General features: G+C 42.6%; 1 protein-coding gene across 1 annotated transcript in view; it reads left to right on the top strand.

Annotated features, from left to right (window-relative positions):
• Nucleotides 1-8,731: 8,731 nt before the first annotated feature.
• arhgap15 (Rho GTPase activating protein 15) overlaps nucleotides 8,732-20,764 on the top strand; it is a 66,469-nt gene continuing 54,436 nt past the window's right edge. The window contains exons 1-4 of the mRNA XM_083639326.1: nucleotides 8,732-8,776; nucleotides 13,023-13,200; nucleotides 16,144-16,209; nucleotides 16,472-16,621. Of these exons, the coding sequence (XP_083495452.1) occupies nucleotides 8,763-8,776; nucleotides 13,023-13,200; nucleotides 16,144-16,209; nucleotides 16,472-16,621 (408 nt within the window). The 5' untranslated portion in view covers nucleotides 8,732-8,762. The remainder of the gene's footprint in view (nucleotides 8,777-13,022; nucleotides 13,201-16,143; nucleotides 16,210-16,471; nucleotides 16,622-20,764) is intronic.

Here is a 20,764-nt window from a genome sequence, read left to right on the forward strand (position 1 = left end):
CTCTATAACGAGTGAGAGCGAGCGGGGGGGGGGGGGGTTGAGGAAATCTATGAAGCCTCGTTTCCTTGTCTCATAATGAGTGAGAGCGAGCGGGGGGGGGGGGGGTTTGAGTTGTGAGACACCGCTCCCAACAGTAGGTCAACATTAGGCTACTGTTTAAAGACTAATCTTACATAGGCTATAAGTACAGGGTACCAGATTTGGCCTAATTGCACAACAACACAACACTTGCCCTGTAACCTAAGTACAGATTTGGTACAGGCTTCTTACAGGGTAAATTCACATCATACCCTCTACTTAGCCTGTAAGTACAGAGAAATGACATGTTTTTGGAGTGTGTAACCCTCTGAAATTCTCAATGTCACTCACAAACAGCCATAAATATCAGCTGGTGACATTGAGAAGAAACGAGGCTTCATAGATTTACTCAACCCCCCCCCTTCCCCCCCGCTCGCTCTCACTGTTATAGAGCAGGGGGGGCATTCTCGCCGGCGGGGCATTTCTCGGCATAACACCGGTGTTCTGTCGATTTTTGCTACCCGCCGAGAACTGCTACTTTGTGATTCTGCGCGTGCGCAAAGCCGATTTTCCAAGTTTCATCGCCACGCCCATAATTTCTTGAAACCCTTCAGTCCACGCTGTTGTTAACGGTGAGTAACATCCTCAACATAATATTGATTAAAAATTGATAAATTGAGGGGTCTAAGTAGGCTGACATTCATCCTACAGTGGCAGTGAGTTGATTAGTAGTCAACATGAATGCATTAAGTGACGGGAGCATTATTTGATAGGATGTTACTGGACTATCAAATTATGCTACCCCTGAAATATTGATTTAAAATTGATAAAATGGGATGTTGAGTATTTGATCCATCAAAATACACTACCCATGACATAAATTTCATTACACTTTTTGAACATTATACAAGAAAGAGAAGAAAACACTTACTTTACGGCTTTAGACCCTATCGGTTTATGCGGCGGTAGCATTTTTCGACAAAGCAGCAAAAATCGACGTTACACCGGTTCCAGAACAAGATGACTAGGGGTGCATCCTAGAGAGGAAGGGGTGCAGATGCCCGGCCGAAGGCATGTTATTTTACTAAAAATAATGCATTTGACCATCATTTCAAGTAGAATGATACCACCCAAGCAAGAATATTTCAAGTGTTTCAAGTGCTTTACTGAAATATTTGGACCATATAATGATAATACAATTATCTCAACCTTAAAAGGTTCTATAGGTGCCAAAAAGCCATAAAATCACATCAAAGAACAAAGAAAAACAACAACTATAATTCAAGTTTAAACAGTAAGTGTACAGCTGTAGCATTTATTAAAAAAAAAAAAAAAAAAAAATTACTTTTCAACTGAGCATGCAGACAATTAAAATAAGGGTGCAATGCATGCTTTTGCACCCCCGTAGAACCGGGCCTGGGTGAAGCCACGGTGTTGCAATAAAAAACCTAATTGGAGCCCTTGCAGTGTTTTACCATTTTATTTGCATTCATCACTGTAAGTTCTGCACCTGCCCTACTAGGCTGGAATGTGCGTGTCTCCCTTCTAACTTCAGTTCAGGTGAAGGACAGAATATTTCCCCCAAATCAAGAAGGGCGCAGATTCACAAGCAGTCACTATTACATCAACATGAAAAATGGAGAAAAGATCAACAGGTCCTGGCTTGTGTACAGTGAAAAGAACAACAGTGCTCTGTGCTTTTGTTGCCACCTGTTATATATATATAGATATGAAGATTACAAGTGACAAAGATAAAGATGTGAATATTACAAGTGACAAAGATATAGATATAAAGATTAGGCTACAAGATTCACAAAGAGAATGAGAGGATGAGCCAAAGCCAAAGATAAAAGGTAAACATTTTTAACAGTATTTTGTTTGTTTTTGTGTCTTCACAATTGACCTCTTATTGTCTTGTGTGTCACTTTAGTAACACAAGATGGAAGACATGACCATGCTTAATTCAACTATCAGAGAACCTGCTTGAAATCCAAGGTAAATGATGACAACCAATAATCTTCCACATGAATGGACAATAAAGTATAATCTTACCCTACAGATATCATATTGTTTATGAAAATAAGATTTCACAGTGGGTGTATTTGTTGAACAGAATATGTTTTGTTGTGTTGTTTTTACAGGACATCATTGGTGTGGTGAAGAGAGGAGAAGAATAAGTTACAGGTAGGTCTTTCTTAGATAAATAAGGATTTAAAAAGGGATGCAATGGATGCAGAGGGTCATGCCCATTGAATCTGAGGGGGGATGTAACTTCAAACAGCCTCTAAATATGGCTAAAATACGTCCAAAAAAGGTCTCCTACCAGGAAGCCAGGAAGGGGCCCCCTCCCTGGCTTCGCCTTGTCAACCCCAAATGCCCCAAATGCCTAGATCCACCACACACTGCTCCAAATCTTGTTTGCTCCACGCTTACCCTCTTCTTAAATATAGTACCAAAAATCATTCATCTGAAGCAACCCGGAAATACGACTCACTGTTTACTCACTAATGGCCCCCACACTTCCGGTTGCTCCAGATTAATGATTTGGGGTTTTTCGAAGACAGAAAAGTGGATTTTATGCAACAATTTGGAAGCGGCAACTATATTTATTTAAAAGAAGAGGATGTTGGCCATCGTATAGCGTCTTCACTTCAAGTTTCTGGCTCAGGTAAGGGTTCGTTTTTATACCTAGACGTGAGAGCGGCATGATTGTCTGATTGGAAATGCGTCGTGGGTCGCCGGCTCAGTATGAGCGAGAAGCGCCCGGCTAGCAGGGTAGGATCAGGATCAAGGATCAAGGATAGTTTATTTGTCACTTGCACAGAAATACAGTGTAAAACATGCAGTGAAATGCAATGGGACTTGGTCTCTGCAATGTGCTCAGCTGAGCGCACCACCCTTTGTAGGGCTACCTGGTCCCTTTTTGTGCAGCTCCCATACCAGGCGGAGATGCACCCAGTGAGGACACTCGACGGCTGAGGAGTAGAAGGTCTTCAGGATGGATGGTGCGACCTTGAACTTCCTCAGCCAGCGGAGGAAGTATAGACGTTGTCTAGACTTCTTGAGCGTGTGCTCAGAGTGCAGACTCCAGGTGAGGTCCTCACTGAGGTGCATGCCTAGGTATTTAAAACTGCTGACCCTCTCCACAGGCTCCCCACCGATGGTCAGTGGGGTGTACCCGTTGCCCTTCTTCCTTCTGAAGTCCACCACCATCTCTTTTGTTTTGCTGACGTTCAGGGACAGGTTGTTGGACTGACACCATAGTGCCAGGTCTGATACCTGGTTCAGGTAAGCCTCCTCGTTGTTGTCGGAGATCAGACCTAGCACTACGGTGTCGTCAGCAAACTTAAGGATGGCGGTTGAACTGTCAGAGGCCACACAGTCATGTGTGTAGATGTTATAGAGCAGCGGGCTCAGGACTCTCCCCTGGGGGGCGCCTGTGTTGAGGGTCAGTGAGCTGGAGGTGACCACCCGCACAACCTGGGGGCAACCGGTGAGGAAGTCCAGCACCCAATTACATAATGACATTCATGACATAATGACAATAACATTAGGGTTCAACACCCAATTACATAATTGGGTGTTGAACCCTAATGCCGTCATCTTTGCTACCAGGTTGAGGGGGACTATGGTATTGAATGCTGAACTGTAGTCGATGAACAGCATCCTCACATAGTTCCCCCTCCCCTCGTCCAGGTGGGTAAGGCAGGTGTGCAGAAGGTTGGTGATGGCGTCATCTCTAGACCTAATTTGTTCTATAAGCGAACTGGAGGGGGTCAAATGAGCTCGGCAGGGTGGAGCAAATGTGGGGTTTTACTAGCCTCTCAAAACATTTCATGACCACTGAGGTCAGTGCCACTGGGCGGTAATCGTTCAGGCATGATGGACTATTGTTTTTTGGCACAGGGACTATGATGGACCGCTTAAGGCAAAGGGGGACGACGGCTTGAGCAAGAGATGTGTTAAACATGTCTGTGTAAACAGGGGCTAGCTGGTTGGCACAGGATTTTAGGACCCTCCCAGGAATGTGGTCAGGCCCCGCAGCTTTCCTCCCGTTTACCCCCTTGAACATCCTCCTCACATCACACTCCCTGATTGTGAAAGGAGGCTCCCCATTTCTGACATTAGACCCGCCATCAGCTGTTAAAGCCGCGGAGTTGTCGTCTTTCGTCTCAAACCGGGGTAAGCTCCCCGCGTGCCACACTGCCACTGGTGCACCGTGTTAGTAATATCACTGCTGTAAATTCAGCACAAGCTGTCAAAAGACTGGATTTAAACAAACTGTTGTTTCACGCAGGAATATTTTTTTAACCCTCCAGACATAATACTGGCTTCCGTAAGACTAAGAGGAATATAATATCTTCAAATCTGCGATACGACGTCGGTAACGAGGAACAGTTTCATCCACTTGGTACCTACCTCCCATCACATAACCTTATGTGACTGGGCGAGGGAACAAATATAGGTTACACACACACACACACACACACACACACACACACACACACACACACACACACACACACACACACACTATACATACAGTACACAGTGACACAGCACTGTTCGCTGAGGAGATACGGTATGTATGTTCCTGTTTCTGAGGTTAGTAGAGTACGTGCGACAATGCCTTTTTCAAACGTGAAAATGAAATGCAGTTAAGTTATAGGCATAGTTTGCAATGCATATTATTAGCAAGATACTACAGGGATGACGTATTTGTGTACGCTTGCCCAGAAGTCCCTGCACTTCCTGGTTCTTACGTGTAAAAGGCAATGTCATTTTTGTATGGGAATTTCGGTTTAATGCATGAAATAAGGTCTGTGCTTAACAAAGGTTGATGAAACAGCGAGGTTTGTGTTCAGCAAGAAGATCATCTTCACAAATGTAGGACCACTTTTATGGCTACTTTTCCTTCATGAACATGTATGCAAATTTAATTGAAAGACTTCCCTCTTTCTTATGACCATTTCAGACCAATCAAGGGATGATGATGGTGGTGGTGGTGATGAAGCAGTTAAAGTTGCACATCTGCGTGAAGCAGGTAAACGGACTGCATTGATATAGCGCTTTTATCCAAAGTGCCTACATTCACCAATTCACACGCCGAAGATGGGAAGCTACCACGGAGGGCGCTGGCACAGTCATCGGGAGAAATTAGGGGCTCAGTGTCTTGCCCAAGGACACTTCGACATGCAGAGTGGAGGAGTTGGGAATCGAACCACCGACCTCCTTTTATCCAAAGCAATTAGTGGACGACCCGCTCTACCTCCTGAGCCACAGCCGCCCCGTAGGTAAAGAAGGTAAGATATGATATATTCAATTCAATTATTTATTTCAGACCCAGGGAGATACATGTCACAGTAAAAAAAACAGAGCACAGTACAAAATAAGAAAATAACAACAAAGGGGAAACATGTAAGGCCTTCCACAATGTTCAATGCTTAATATACAGACATGTTCAATGACTAACATACAGACATGTTCAATGCCTAATATACAGACATGTTCAATGACTAACATACAGACATGTTCAATGCCTAACATACAGACATGTTCAATGCCTAACATACAGACATGTTCAATGACTAACATACAGACATGTTCAATGCCTAATATACAGACATGTTCAATGACTAACATACAGACATGTTCAATGCCTAATATACAGACATGTTCAATGACTAACATACAGACATGTTCAATGCTTAATATACAGACATGTTCACCAGTGGTTCCACAGTCTGGAAAAGAATCTGACAGAACTTCGTACAGGGTTAGTCAGGACAGCGATGAGGTCATTTTCTGACACAGATGCCCTACACATAAATCTATACATCAGATTCTGCAGGACAGCAGAGCAGGTAGGAACTCCGATACTAACAAACATATCACTTGCGCTAGAATATGATATGGTATGATATACAGTGTTGGGGGTAACTCATTACAAAAGTAACATATTACATGTAATATATTACTTTTAGCAGTAACTCAGTAATATAACTTATTACTTATAGGATTTCAGTACTATTATACCAGTTACTTTGTCAAGTAACCCAAGTTACACATTGAGTTACATTGTATTAAATCAAAGCACATATTTAAAAAAAGATACAATCATTTCCTAATCAAACTGTGTGTTTTTATACAAATAACCACTATAGATGACAATAACAAAGGAAAATAATAAAAGGTTGAATTTTGGATGGTTTACACTGACTTCAAGGCGGTTGAAATTATTTTTCAGGATGGTTCCGGGGTGGCGATGTCATTCTGCTGCTGCTGTTGTTTTGGTCAAAGTAATGCAAAAGTAGTGTAATAAGTAATGAGTTACTCTACACAGAAAGTAATATTGTAAAGTAACTTATTACTTTCAAATCAAAGTGACTAGTAAGTAAGGGATAATGTATATTGAGGCGGTGATTACGGGGGAAATAATGACCGACAGGTGATGATTGAGCCCGACGCGCAGCGGAGGGCTTAATCATTCACCTGAAGGCCATTATTTCTCAGTAATCACCGGCTCACTATACATTATCCCGCTTAGAACACGGCCTACAACTAAATCATTCAATAATCTGACAAAAATAATTATTCAAATAGATTTTTTTAATAGCGTTTTCAACGGCAAAGCGGTTTCATTCGTAATTGGCACACAAGACACCACAGCTGCAACTGGTTGGCCTAATTAGTAGTGTTTGCTGACAAAAAGCTCTTATCAACTGATTAATCCAGGTGTGGCAGAGCAGCGGTCGTTGTCGAGAAATAATGACCGGTGAATATTGTTGATTGACCAATCAGAATCGAGTATTCGAGAGAGCCGTGTTCTAATATGTAGTATATTACGTGTATGTAGTATATTATTATTTTGAAAGTAACTTGCCCAACACTGATGATATATGATATGATATGATATATATATATATATGATATGATATGATATGATACAGATTCAGGTATATCTACTTAGTGCTTAGTGGTAAAGATAAGGAGGTAAGATATGTACTTAATGGTGAAGATAGCTAGATCTTTAGGGTTAGGGTTAGTGCTTAGTGGTAAAGATAAGGAGGTAAGATATGTACTTAATGGGTTAGGGTTAGTGCTTAGTGGTAAAGATAAGGAGGTAAGATATGTACTTAATGGTGAAGATAGCTAGATCTTTCAAAGAGGCTGATCAGTTTGGGAAAATATGTTACGCTACTCTTGCTCAGTCTGAGCTTTTATTGGCAATGGAGCAGACACTGCTGCTGTATAATTTATTGTGATCATGTCAAAATAGTCTAATCTGTACTCAGGCTGCTTCCTATGCGGTCGCTGGCTGTTGTCTAAAATGCATTGTGGGTATAGTAGTCTTTATGTGAATTTATGCCCCTTAAAATTGTTGGGTGAAGCCGACGAGATTTAAAAGAAGAGTGAAAAGTGGCAGCAGTAGAAGCTAATGTGAATAAGTGAGTGTCATTTTCAATAACCATAACATATTAATCTGCATCTACATTAACCCACATCTACATTTCCTAGACATATGAAGAATAGGACAATCAACGTGTGTGTGGAATATTACAATGGGAAAATCAGTGCACAAAATCAAGTTGTGTCATAGTGTAAGACAGATCACAGGATATGATAATATACACTGAATGAGATATAAGAAAGGAAGTTACTATAACCATATATCATGAAGCATACCTATATGATACATTGCAGTCGTGTGGCTGAGTGGTTCCTTCTCCCAAGTGTGGAGTAACAGGAGAGATACTATCTTGATGTCTGACAACTGAAGTACATTCTGGGATTCTTTGGACCATGCACAAATATATATTATATTAATGTTTGTGTGTGACACATTATACATGACTGAAACCTTTTTTGCCACAAACTGGGTTTGCAAAATAACTGTGCCCTCGAAGAGGCTCATGTGTGCACTGTTTATCACGTTATTATCACCTTTTATTTTCATTATGTAAATACTTTTTCTTTTTTTGCATCCAGAAAGCCTCCTCAAATGTGTGTGAGTGATGCGGGCCTTTTTCTGCTTTCAGTGGACTCTCATACTGACTCGCCTTACGCACCTGGCCCACTCCTGCCTTGAGCTCAGAGCGCAAACTTTCCTTGTATCATTGCACTGTGGAGAAGGCAGAATTGTTGTATACAACTTCATGATACATACTGTATAGCCTATCGTTGAATTCTAAACAATACTTAGGGCGGTGGTTCCCAACCTTAGGGTCACGACCCTAAGTGGGGTCATGACCCTAAGTGGGGTCACCTGGAATTCAAATAGGGTCGTCTGAAATGTAAAAAATAAAATGTAACAAATAACCACACACAATTTAAAACTAGTGAAGATGATTAGGGTCAATTGCGATTTTCTTTTTTTTAATTCCGAGTTTAAAGTGGCCTTGGGAGCCTCAGTGCCCAGGGGCCTCTGGGGGTGCTAATCTGGCCTTGATAATAAACAACAATGTACAGTCTCTCACACAAGTTCCAACTCTGGCAGCAAGTGTTAACATGAATGAGCTTAACGTGTGTATGTGTGTGTGTGTGTAGGTGTGTGTGTGTGTGTGTGTGTGTGTGTGTGTGTGTGTTTAGAAGATTTCTGAGCAAGTGTCATTGCTCAGGAAGCGGGTAGCTGCTGACGGCGGTTTTGAAGAAGCCATGTGACGTAACACACTTCCTCTAAATGGAAGGCCTGGCTGTTCGCTGCCTCTGTCTTTCTACTTTTGCAATCGGCGACTGACAGAGGGATGGCGGGGACGAGGTAAGATGCCAGTAAACGATCCGTCAAAGGACTTCATCTGTGGTCCAAAGTTACGATTTATTTGTATCATTTTTTGTTTTCTCGGTGGCTGGTGCATGGTTGCATGCTCTTTTAGATCACTAATAACTCCAAACACTTTTTGGGGTGATTTATAATGCTGTCTAGACTAGGCCCCTCACTGGATGTGTGATGCATGGAATACACAGTAGCTTGTTTTATTATTCAAGTCTATGGAGGGTCGTCGTCGATTTCAGGTTGTCCTGGGGTTTTGATAAGGTCCAAACAGCTTATTAGAAAGGTGTTGAGACAGCTGGCGTTTGCAGAGGGATTTCACGACTATTGTATTTGTTAACTGAGTTGCTTGTTAGGGTGTCACGAAACGGCGTTTTGCTCAACCCACAGCATCCGGGTTCAAGATAACCTTATGCAACACACAGAACAATACCTGTTTTGGTGATATATTGTTCACCAAATTTAGGGGGGTGTATTAATACGACTTCATGCATGACTTTAGCTTCCGTTGTACAGAGGGCTTCAGTCTGTTTCCTGCTACCGAAGTTATCTCAATATAGCAACGTAAGTAGCACATCAGACATTCTGATCCCTTTTGTTTTGAGCTGGGTTTTTCTTATGTGGACAGCTAGTGCTTTGCTTGATACCAGAGATGGGGACTTGGACTCGGGTCGCACACACTGTGACTTGAGACTTCTCCTCAAAAGACGTGGCTGGTAGATTTGTTTCACTCACCAGCCAATAAAAAAACACGGTCATCTATTGAGTGGCTGGTCAAATGTGAACATTCAATAGCCATTTGGCCGGTGGGCAAAAAAGTTAATTTTGGACCCTGATTAGCGTTAAGGACATGTCTACTAATAATGTCAACCGCTGATACTGTATGTTCATAGATAAAGGAGTGAGGATAACACAGCAGCACAGGCTTTGAATTCCTTCGTTTTAGCTATGCAGTGTTGGAAGCAGACCGGATGGCATGCAGCAGATGATAGAATGTTCATCCATAAGAGACTTGACTTGAGACTTTCCCCTTAAAGACTTGACTTGAGACTTGACCCTCAAAGACTTGACTTGGACTTTCCCCTCAAAGACTTGACTTGAGACTTTCCCCTTAAAGACTTGACTTGAGACTTTCCCCTCAAAGACTTGACTTGAGACTTTCCCCTCAAAGACTTGACTTGGACTTTCCCCTCAAAGACTTGACTTGAGACTTTCCCCTCAAAGACTTGACTTGAGACTTGCAAAAACTGACTTGTGAGCATCTCTGCTTCGATGCCAGGATGCAGAAAGGTGTTTGAGACAGAAAAGCAATGGACTTTTAGCAAGTCTTCAGACTTCACATCAAAACTGTTGTCAACATGAGATTGATGCTACAGTTTAGGATCAATCTTTCTTGACATTGTGATTGCAAATAGCATGCATCAGGCAATGCAAGGTAACTTAGCATAGCTCATATGATGTGATATGGGATTCTCTCAGGCATGCTCGACAGAACATAATCGTGAATGTCGTGATCTGTGTGTGTGTGTGTGTGTGTGTGTGTGTGTGTGTGTGTGTGTGTGTGTGTGTGCGTGCGTGTGCGCGTGTGCGTGTGTGTGTGTGTGTGTGTGTGTGTGTGTGTGTGTGTGTGTGTGTGCGTGCCTGGCTCTGGTATTGCAGGCAGACCATAGGCTTCCCTTGTTATTCAAGGACATACATTGCAGAGACAGGAGTGTCGCAACGCCTCGTGGAGCAATGAGAGCCAGAACAGGAACCAGACATCTGACTAGCAGAAGGCTCTTTTGGACAGTTTTCTTTCACTCAATGCATGTGTGGAGTTTAACACAATTTATTGTTATTGTTTGAGAACTGCTCAAACTTTCAAGAACCCCAAACATAGATATTAGACACCCATTTGATATGATTCCCTCCAGGGAATGCCATGAGAGAATATTTTAGTTTTTAGTTTTGAATTATTATACAGTTGCATAACTGTCGATAGTTAAGCTGGGGAGATAGTGAGGAGAGTTTATTGGTTTATTTGATAGGATCCCCGTTAGCTGCTGTGTGAACAGCCACTATTCTCCCTGGGGTCCACTGATTCAAATAGAACTTACTGTCTTGTGAATGCTGTAGTATCGAATATGAAACTTGTCCTCATTTTCCTGGAGACCCCTGGAACCACTTCGAGGACCCCTGATGGTCCTCAATCCCACTTTGGAACCAATGGTCTAGGTCTATAAGGGCATTTTACGTTAACACCGCCTTTGTACACACAGCATAACAATACTATAATTTCATTGTGACTTGTCCTTATATGCACTTAAATGAATACTCTGACATTTAAACTGGTGTTTTAATCTTTTTTTTTTTTTTTTATCTCCAGGTTGTAGGGTAGAGAAAATAATCTTTAATAGCACTAAGTTTAGCCAAAAAATGTCTTGTTAGCATGTGTAGTGTACCACAATACAATACAATAAATGGGTCAATTGAAGGGCAACATAATCTGTAACACCGCGGTGGTGTCATGACAACAGGCAGGCAGACAGATTAAGCGACAGTAGCGCTGTCTATTTGAAACGAGTAACGAAACAAGGCTAAATCATATCTTATGTTTGCTATGCATGTTCCACCAAGTGTAGCAATAATAAAAGTAACAAGTTATCAAACCTGACATTTCTATAGCAATGTTGATGTGTGTTTGTTACCTGGCTTATTAGATCTGTCAGCTCCATTTGAACATAACCCCCCCCCCCCCAATTAAACACAACAAGAATTCAATATTTTCTTGCCTTGTTTTCCTCTGTAAGCTACACTTACTACTTTGTACTATTGCTGGGCTTAGATGACAAGGAATTTTCCACAAGGAAGATTTTGTAAATAAACATTGTGAGTTGGTCTGTAGCTGATTATACGAACAGCTAGTGATGCACACGTGTGCCTCTGCTTCTAATATATGTACATCACAGATCCTTTATCTCCTGCTATATTGATCTCAATAGTTACTTTCAATATGTTACTTCTCTTTACTTGCTGTATTCCGCCTATTCTACTCTGCTGCAACAAACTCATTTCCTCATGACGAGAAGTTTCATCGAGCCCCTTATCTATCTATCTACCCACCTACAGTTACCATTACCCCCCCCCTTCTCCTCAATTGCACTTTGCCAATTCCCCACCCAGTTCCCCTCCCCCCAAACAGCCGTTCAGAGGAGGCACTAGCCGCAGTGATACTCAACTTGTGGCCCGGGGGCCAGATGCGGCCGAGTGCCCCCCCCCCCCCCCCCCCCCCCCCTCTCGACCATTTTCTAATTCACAATGAAAACTAACATTAAATAAGTTTGACTGAGCTTGAGCTAAATTGTCAAATATCACCGCCTGCTTGCCGCCCAGGCACTTTTGAACTACCGTAACTTAACTTCCCTGTGTTTACATTGTTGCTCTGATTATGGCTTTGATTGCTTGTTTGCATTCTGCTTGGTGGTTCACATTGATGCTATGTGGGTTCATGACAGAGTCAAATTGTCAGACTAAACTCTGGCTGGCACCCCAAAAACCTACAATCTGCTACAGAAAAATGAATGTTATTGTTTGTTTATTAACTGGCCCCTGGCCTCCTGTTATTTTTGAAAAAGTGGCCCGCGGGGCAAACTAAGTTGAGTATCCCTGCGTACTAGCGTAACGACCAGGACACATACCCTTAATCCGGCTTCCCACCCACAGACACGGCCAATTGTGACTGTATCGGATGCCCGACCAATCCGGAGGCAACACGGGTACTCAAACCTGCGACCCTCGTGTTGGTAGGCAGGAAATCGACTGCACTACCCGTAGGGATGGGGCCGATCCAATATCGGTATCGGGTGCCGATATTGGCACTAATTCACGAATCGGATGGGAATCGGATTTTTTTTTTTTTTTTCCAATTCCAGCTGGCCGTAATTTGCCCATGTACTGTATAATAGTATCCTTCTTTGCCTTGTATATTTTCTTAATTTTGTCTGCTTTTTGCAAGGTATATTTAAAAATATATATATTTAATTGGCCAAATCTTTGCCTATACTGTATATTCAAGAACAATATTGGTATCGGCAGATATCCAAATTCAGGTATCGGAATTGGATCGGAAGTGAAAAAATGTGGATTGGTGCATCCCTAGATTCCCTAACTACCCGGACAGACACCCTGTAATGTGTAACGTTGTATGTAATGTACCACAAACAACAACATGGTGACGTTGCTGTTTTGTGTGCAGGATCACCAACTTACAGAGTAGCGGGAAGCAGCCACTCCCCCTGGTTCTGCCTCACCAGCTGAGCGTGGCGTCGCCGGGCGCCGTGCAGATGCGTATTAAGAGCTCCCAGAGCTCCGGGGAACGCCTGAGCCAGTCCAAGTCCATGGTGCTGCAGGATTCTGACCTTCCTCCCAATCCTGTGAGTATAGGAGAACCCATACCCTACCAATACCCTACACTGCTTCCCATAGCCACGCATGCTGTGCCCATCACTGTCCCTGTTTATATACTGTACAAGGCAGGGTGAATCCTTCTGCCTAAAACACATCTGCCCTAATGTAATTCACATAGGTTCCACTGGAGGGCGGTAGTGTTGCGCCATACTGTAGTCTTAAATGCTGTTTCACAGGCCCTTCATTCCCACGGGCACTGACTGTCAATAAATCTTTAGCACATTCATATTGAGACAGTAGTAGGCTACAATTTCTGTAAACGAACAAGGCCAACACCTAGAGCAGTGATTCTCCCCTTTTCATATCAAGGACCCCTAATTTAGTCCACATTAGTCCCTCAGGCCCTTATTTGATGAGATTGTGTCTCTACATTCTCAAATTGTGTAAATGAAGTAAACTGAAATTTAACACTTTATCACTTTGGTGGGGACCCCCTGGAACCTCCTCAGGACCCCCTGGTGGTCCCGGGACCCCACATCGAGAATCACTGACCTGGAAGACTGTCAGCCTCTGCTGGCCCCTACACTGGATTTTCCATTGTGTGTCAACAGATCTGATTTGGAAGGGGAATCTGTTAGATTGCTTTACAGCGCAATGGCCAATTGCTTTGTGGCACAATACAGATACAATTTTTTACTTTGAAAGTAATCCACAACTACATTCAAGCTCCACCATTCTGCATAGTTTCAACCTAGATCAAGTGGTTAGATGAATATTGGCTGGTATCAAGGGTTTGAATAGGCTCTTCTCCTCCTCAGGAGGTAACGGGTTTTATGGGAAATGCGGTCTTGATTTTGAGAAACACTGGCACTCCTACCACTGGTGTGAGATAGAAGCTCCTCTGTGATCTCATTTGGTTATAATATCAAAGTATCACAATTGTTTAAAAATGTTTAAAAATGCTACAAAGTAGTATTATCAAAAATAACCACATCAAAAACTTAGAATCATCAACTTAGATCATTTCTGGTTTGATTTCACAGCACAGACCTATTGACAGTTGTTAGCCATTCCGTGACATACTGTATTTGTATACAGTGCGCATTCCAGTAATGATGATTATGTAATTGTTGTCTAAACTGTACTTGCACAGTAGGTGATTATCATTAGCTTAATTGAGCTGAGATCTCTGTTTGACTCGTAGCAGGCCCCTATGGGAAAAACATGCCGTACAAAAAGATAAAACAGATGATGCATTTTACAACATGAGCAATCTGCTACAGCATATTTGGTATGAAGTAGCTATCGCCGTGTGGCCATGATGATCTGGATAGAAGCGCAAATCGAATCTATTTGATAAGGGCTAGTGAGCGCGGTGACACCTGTTTATTTGTATAGTTCTTCCCCAAAGCCAGTGCATCTGTTTAGTTGCAAAACACAGTAATATTTCATTTCTGAACCAATCCACTGACAAATATCCTCCTATATAACATTCATTGCAACTCCTCACAGTGTGCAATAATTGACAGAGACCAGAAGAAGCTTTTTTTTTTTTTTTTTGCACATTCTCAGCCACAAGCGCACATTCGAAGCGGCTTTGTTCCCATGTTTGCTAATTACGCAGATGATATACTCGCTACTTGTTTGCAACAAGCGGCCCTGTAATAACAGTTTTACCAGAGGGCAGCGAGGCAGAGGCTACTGTGTGTAATTAACCAGGATTGTCCTACAGACTGGAAACACGGTCATTAACATTCAGGGCACTATAAAAGTGTTGCTGTAACGTTGCATCAGTTCACCACTCCCAGTGTACAGACTGTTGTTTTGATTACGGTCATAGGTTTCATTGCGTTGCAAATGAAAAAACACAAAGGTTATCTAATCTCATAAACAAGGGCTATTGTGTGCTGCTGGTGAGTGGGGATGATGACATCAAGCTCACACACCCCAAACCTTGTTCGGGCTGGAGGTTGTCTGCTGGTTTTCTTGGGGAGGAGGAGGGGGGATAATAAAACTCAAAATAATAATAGTAATAATAATAATAATAATAATAATAATAATAATAATAATAATAATAATAATAATAATAATAATAATAATAATAAAAAAAGAAAGAAAAATAAATAGGGCTGCAGAATAACTGGACCCAAAAAGGGAGAGGCAGAAAAACCTTTAAATCTGTGAGAAGTCTGGGCCGTTCTTGCTCTCCTCAAATTCCCAGCATTCCTAGAGTGTCGAGTGACCAGTAGAGGGCAGGCCAGCACTGTGCTAGTGGAGAGAAGTTCACGTCAAACTGGAGACACTCTACTGCATTTTTTTAATACGTCCCCCACTTTCTAAAAAGGGAACGCATTTCATCTAACAGTATTCTTCCTGTTCTTGCGTGCCACTTTGCAAAAATGGCAAATACTGTTCTACATAATATTACAACCACATCATCCTGGTAATTCTTTTTTACGAACTTGGTTGAGGAAAGAGTAAAAATCACATTGCATTCAATTAATTTAACAACTGCAATGCTGGATTTATGTAAAATAATTAAAATAAAAGAGGGGAAACATTATTTTATTTGATCAGCTGTCATGGCTGATCATGATTGGCATTGGGTTGGGGTGAGCAGCGAGGTCTTCTGCCTCACACAACAGCATGCACTATACAATACAAATATAATATACACACACTGCTCATAAGCCACGGTCTTTATCTAATCACATGTAATATACCTAATTGCCTGCATTGCATTGCCATTGGATCTGCATTGATAATTGACTTCAACATACATGACAGTATTTCCAGAGAAGAATTGTTGCCGGTATTCTATTTTTCAGCACCTGTATCCTTATTTTACAAGATGAAATATAACGCCTACAAATATTCAATCCATTTTAAATATGAACATAAAAATACAGTTAACACTATAGGTTGATTTAAGGGAGCCGAGTTCAGTGCTCCTCTGCTCTGACTTGCAGATCTCTCGCCACCGGAGGAATCAGTCCCAGCACAGCGGCGGCGCGTCGGCGGCGTTTGGAACCTCGGTGAGCGTGACAGCACATGTGTGATAGCCAGGAGAGCGCTTCAGCAACATCCTGGGTGGATCAAAAGTTTTTAGCTCGGGAGGGAATTCTGTGGTGTGGTCGGTCACCCCGTCAGAGAATCAAAAATGTATTTCAGTATTTTGGGCTTTATGCTGCAGGCTGCTGCAGTGTGCTCTGTTCCCTCTAATGTTGACTATTGCCTGTTATTGTGATGATGATTTGATCGATGGTGTTTTCCCCCCTGTGTCGTCTCTCCTCTCAGGCTGAACTGAAAGGCGAATATTTGAATAAAGCCAAAATATCGGAAGGGGGCAAGAAGCAGAGGAAAAACTGGACTTCCACGTGGGTAGTCTTGGATGCAGATCAGCTTCTGTTTTATAAAGAGAGCAAGCAAGAGGCTGTAACAAATTTGGTATGTATGTATGCTGGTTCCTTCCTTTGTTTCTGTCTCTCATTCTCTCTCTTTCTCTGTCTCTCCTGCTTACACATCACACTATTAGGGATGCACGATATATCTGCGATCGTATAGTTGTCGGCCGATGTTAGTCATTTTTTTTTATATATCGGTACCGGTCCGATAAGCAAAATAACAGCAATGTTAATATCAAGTTATTGTATCAGCCAAAATTCTCATATTGAGAGGACACAATGCAATAAATCTATGATTTGTGGGCTTTTCCAAATGATTTTGTTTGTGTTTTTCAGTATGGATTTGATTATCAAAGAAATATGTTTTTATACAGATCATATTGACATCTGTAAATATTGGTTAGCGGCCGCAATGTTAATATCGGTATCGGCCAAAATGTTCAAATCAGTGCATCTCACTCGCACACGCACGTGCGTGTGCGACACACACACACACACACACACACACACACACACACACACACACACACACACACACACACACACACACACACACACACAGCTCCGGAGTGTGTTCAGGGGTTAAAAAAAAAAAAAAAAAAAAAAGTGGGTGTAAAGTTGGAAGTGACACCAATAGTGAGAGTTGGACACCATTACCAGCAGACTAAAAGAAGGCCAGCGTTCAATTATGGCCTGGTATCAACCTTCACAGGGCTTGCCTATTAGCATTAAGAGTGCAAATGTTGAGTGAACGCACACTCTGTGCATTTTAATTTGATGCCAGAAATGAAGCGTTTTCTTTTCATTTTCATATTTTTCAAACTGGCAAATTAACTTTGGCTTTGATCCCGAGGACTGGAGCTCACCCCATCAGAAAGCAATGAGGAAGTGTTTACCCCCTCCTGGAGACCGCCGGCGTGCACGGGAGCGCGTGAGGGCGTGCACGTCTGCCTATCTACATGTTTGCGTGCCATATGTGTGAATATACACATGCGCGCGCGCACGTGTGAGTGTGAGCGTGTGTTTGTCAGGCGGTGTGTTTTTGACTTTAATCCACCCTGGCCTGATGTGGCTCTGACATGCATATAGAGAGGAAGGGAGAGAGAGAGAGAGAGAGAGGGAGAGAGGGAGAGAGAGAGAGAGACAGAGAGAGAGAGACACAGACAGAAAGTGGTGATTGGTGGAGAGGGGGAGTATTGGAAAGGGGAGGGCTGTCTCTAAAATGAGCTTGCCATGGTTTTTAATGAAGCTCCGAGGACTTAATCAAAGCCCTCTCCCTCACTGAGCCCCCTGAGTGTCGGCTCTGTCAGACTCTCTGTCCAATACTTCATTATTTCACAGAGACATTTTGAGGCTGGGTTACAGATCATGGGTTTGAGGCTGGGTTACATATCACTGGTTTGAGGCTGGGTTACAGATCATGGGTTTGAGGCTGGGTTACAGATCACAGGTTTGAGGCTGGGTTACAGATCACAGGTTTGAGGCTGGGTTACAGATCACAGGTTTGAGGCTGGGTTACAGATCACTGGTTTGAGGCTGGGTTACAGATCACAGGTTTGAGGCTGGGTTACAGATCATGGGTTTGAGGCTGGGTTACAGATCACAGGTTTGAGGCTGGGTTACAGATCACTGGTTTGAGGCTGGGTTACAGATCACAGGTTTGAGGCTGGGTTACAGATCACTGGTTTGAGGCTGGGTTACAGATCACAGGTTTGAGGCTGGGTTACAGATCACAGGTTTGAGGCTGGGTTACATATCACTGGTTTGAGGCTGGGTTACAGATCACAGGTTTGAGGCTGGGTTACATATCACTGGTTTGAGGCTGGGTTACAGATCACAGGTTTGAGGCTGGGTTACAGATCACTGGTTTGAGGCTGGGTTACAGATCACAGGTTTGAGGCTGGGTTACAGATCACAGGTTTGAGGCTGGGTTACATATCACTGGTTTGAGGCTGGGTTACAGATCACAGGTTTGAGGCTGGGTTACAGATCACTGGTTTGAGGCTGGGTTACAGATCACAGGTTTGAGGCTGGGTTACAGATCACAGGTTTGAGGCTGGGTTACAGATCACAGGTTTGAGGCTGGGTTACAGATCACAGGTTTGAGGCTGGGTTACAGATCACTGGTTTGAGGCTGGGTTACAGATCACAGGTTTGAGGCTGGGTTACAGATCACAGGTTTGAGGCTGGGTTACAGATCACAGGTTTGAGGCTGGGTTACAGATCACAGGTTTGAGGCTGGGTTACAGATCACAGGTTTGAGGCTGGGTTACAGATCACAGGTTTGAGGCTGGGTTACAGATCACAGGTTTGAGGCTGGGTTACAGATCACAGGTTTGAGGCTGGGTTACAGATCACAGGTTTGAGGCTGGGTTACAGATCACAGGTTTGAGGCTGGGTTACAGATCACAGGTTTGAGGCTGGGTTACAGATCACTGGTTTGAGGCTGGGTTACAGATCACAGGTTTGAGGCTGGGTTACAGATCACTGGTTTGAGGCTGGGTTACAGATCACGGAATCATGGACCGGGTCCCCTTGGCTTTGAAGACGGCGAGTTGGAGAATTTTAGAGTTGACCTACAATGTCACATCTGTATTGTACTTTCAGCTCAGGTGAAAACAAGTGTGATGCAGAACACTGTCGTGTAACAGAGCCATGCTCACGTGGAATTCGTTGCCAGTATGTTCAAGCAAATACTAAAGATCAGTTAACATTTTTTGTTAAGAGTATCTCCAAATATTTCAGGAAGCATGATTGAACAAACTAGAAAAATTGTGAGGGGGGGATGCCCTATTTTCTTGGAATTCCATGAAAAAAGTTTCAACCTGTGAAAGAATGTCAATATTATTTCTCTTCTTATGTTAATTTGATGAGATGAGCTATTGTGTTTGTGTGTTTATGTGGATATTGTGTGTGATTGTATTGTATGTGTGGTGGTGTATTGTATGTGTGGTGATTGCATTGTATGTGTGGTGGTGTGGTGTATTGTATGTGTGTGATGGTATTGTATGTGTGGTGGTGTATTGTATGTGTGATGGTGTGGTGTATTGTATGTGTGATGGTGTGGTGTATGTGTGGTGGTGTGGTGTATTGTATGTGTAGTGGTGTGGTGTATTGTATGTGTAGTGGTGTGGTGTATTGTATGTGTGTGATGGTATTGTATGTGTGGTGGTGTATTGTATGTGTGATGGTGTGGTGTATTGTATGTGTGTGATGGTATTGTATGTGTGGTGGTGTATTGTATGTGTGGTGGTGTATTGTATGTGTAGTGGTGTGGTGTATTGTATGTGTGTGATGGTATTGTATGTGTGGTGGTGTATTGTATGTGTAGTGGTGTGGTGTATTGTATGTGTGTGATGGTATTGTATGTGTGGTGGTGTATTGTATGTGTGATGGTGTGGTGTATTGTATGTGTGATGGTGTGGTGTATTGTATGTGTGATTGTATTGTATGTGTGGTGGTGTGGTGTATTGTATGTGTGGTGGTGTGTATTGTATGTGTGGTGATTGTATTGTATGTGTGGTGGTGTGGTGTATTGCATGTGTGGTGGTGTGTATTGTATGTGTGGTGATTGTATTGTATGTGTGGTGGTGTGGTGTATTGTATGTGTGGTGGTGTGTATTGTATGTGTGGTGATTGTATTGTATGTGTGGTTGTGTGGTGTATTGCATGTGTGGTGGTGTGTATTGTATGTGTGGTGATTGTATTGTATGTGTGGTTGTGTGGTGTATTGCATGTGTGGTGGTGTGTATTGTATGTGTGGTGATTGTATTGTATGTGGTGTGGTGTATTGTATGTGTGGTGGTGTGTATTGTATGTGTGGTGATTGTATTGTATGTGTGGTGGTGTGGTGTATTGCATGTGTGGTGGTGTGTATTGTATGTGTGGTGATTGTATTGTATGGGTGGTGGTGTGGTTTATTGTATGTGTGGTGGTGTGGTGTATTGTATCTGTGTGATTGTATTGTATGTGTAGTGGTGTGGTGTATTGTATGTGTAGTGGTGTGGTGTATTGTATGTGTGTGATTGTATTGTATGTGTGGTGGTGTATTGTACGTGTAGTGATGTGGTGTATTGTATGTGTAGTGGTGTGGTGTATTGTATGTGTGTGATTGTATTGTATGTGTAGTGGTGTGGTGTATTGTATGTGTGTGATTGTATTGTATGTGTGGTGGTGTATTGTACGT

Source organism: Poromitra crassiceps, assembly GCF_964638095.1.
Source record: "Poromitra crassiceps genome assembly, chromosome: 6".
Taxonomy (NCBI): domain Eukaryota; kingdom Metazoa; phylum Chordata; class Actinopteri; order Beryciformes; family Melamphaidae; genus Poromitra; species Poromitra crassiceps.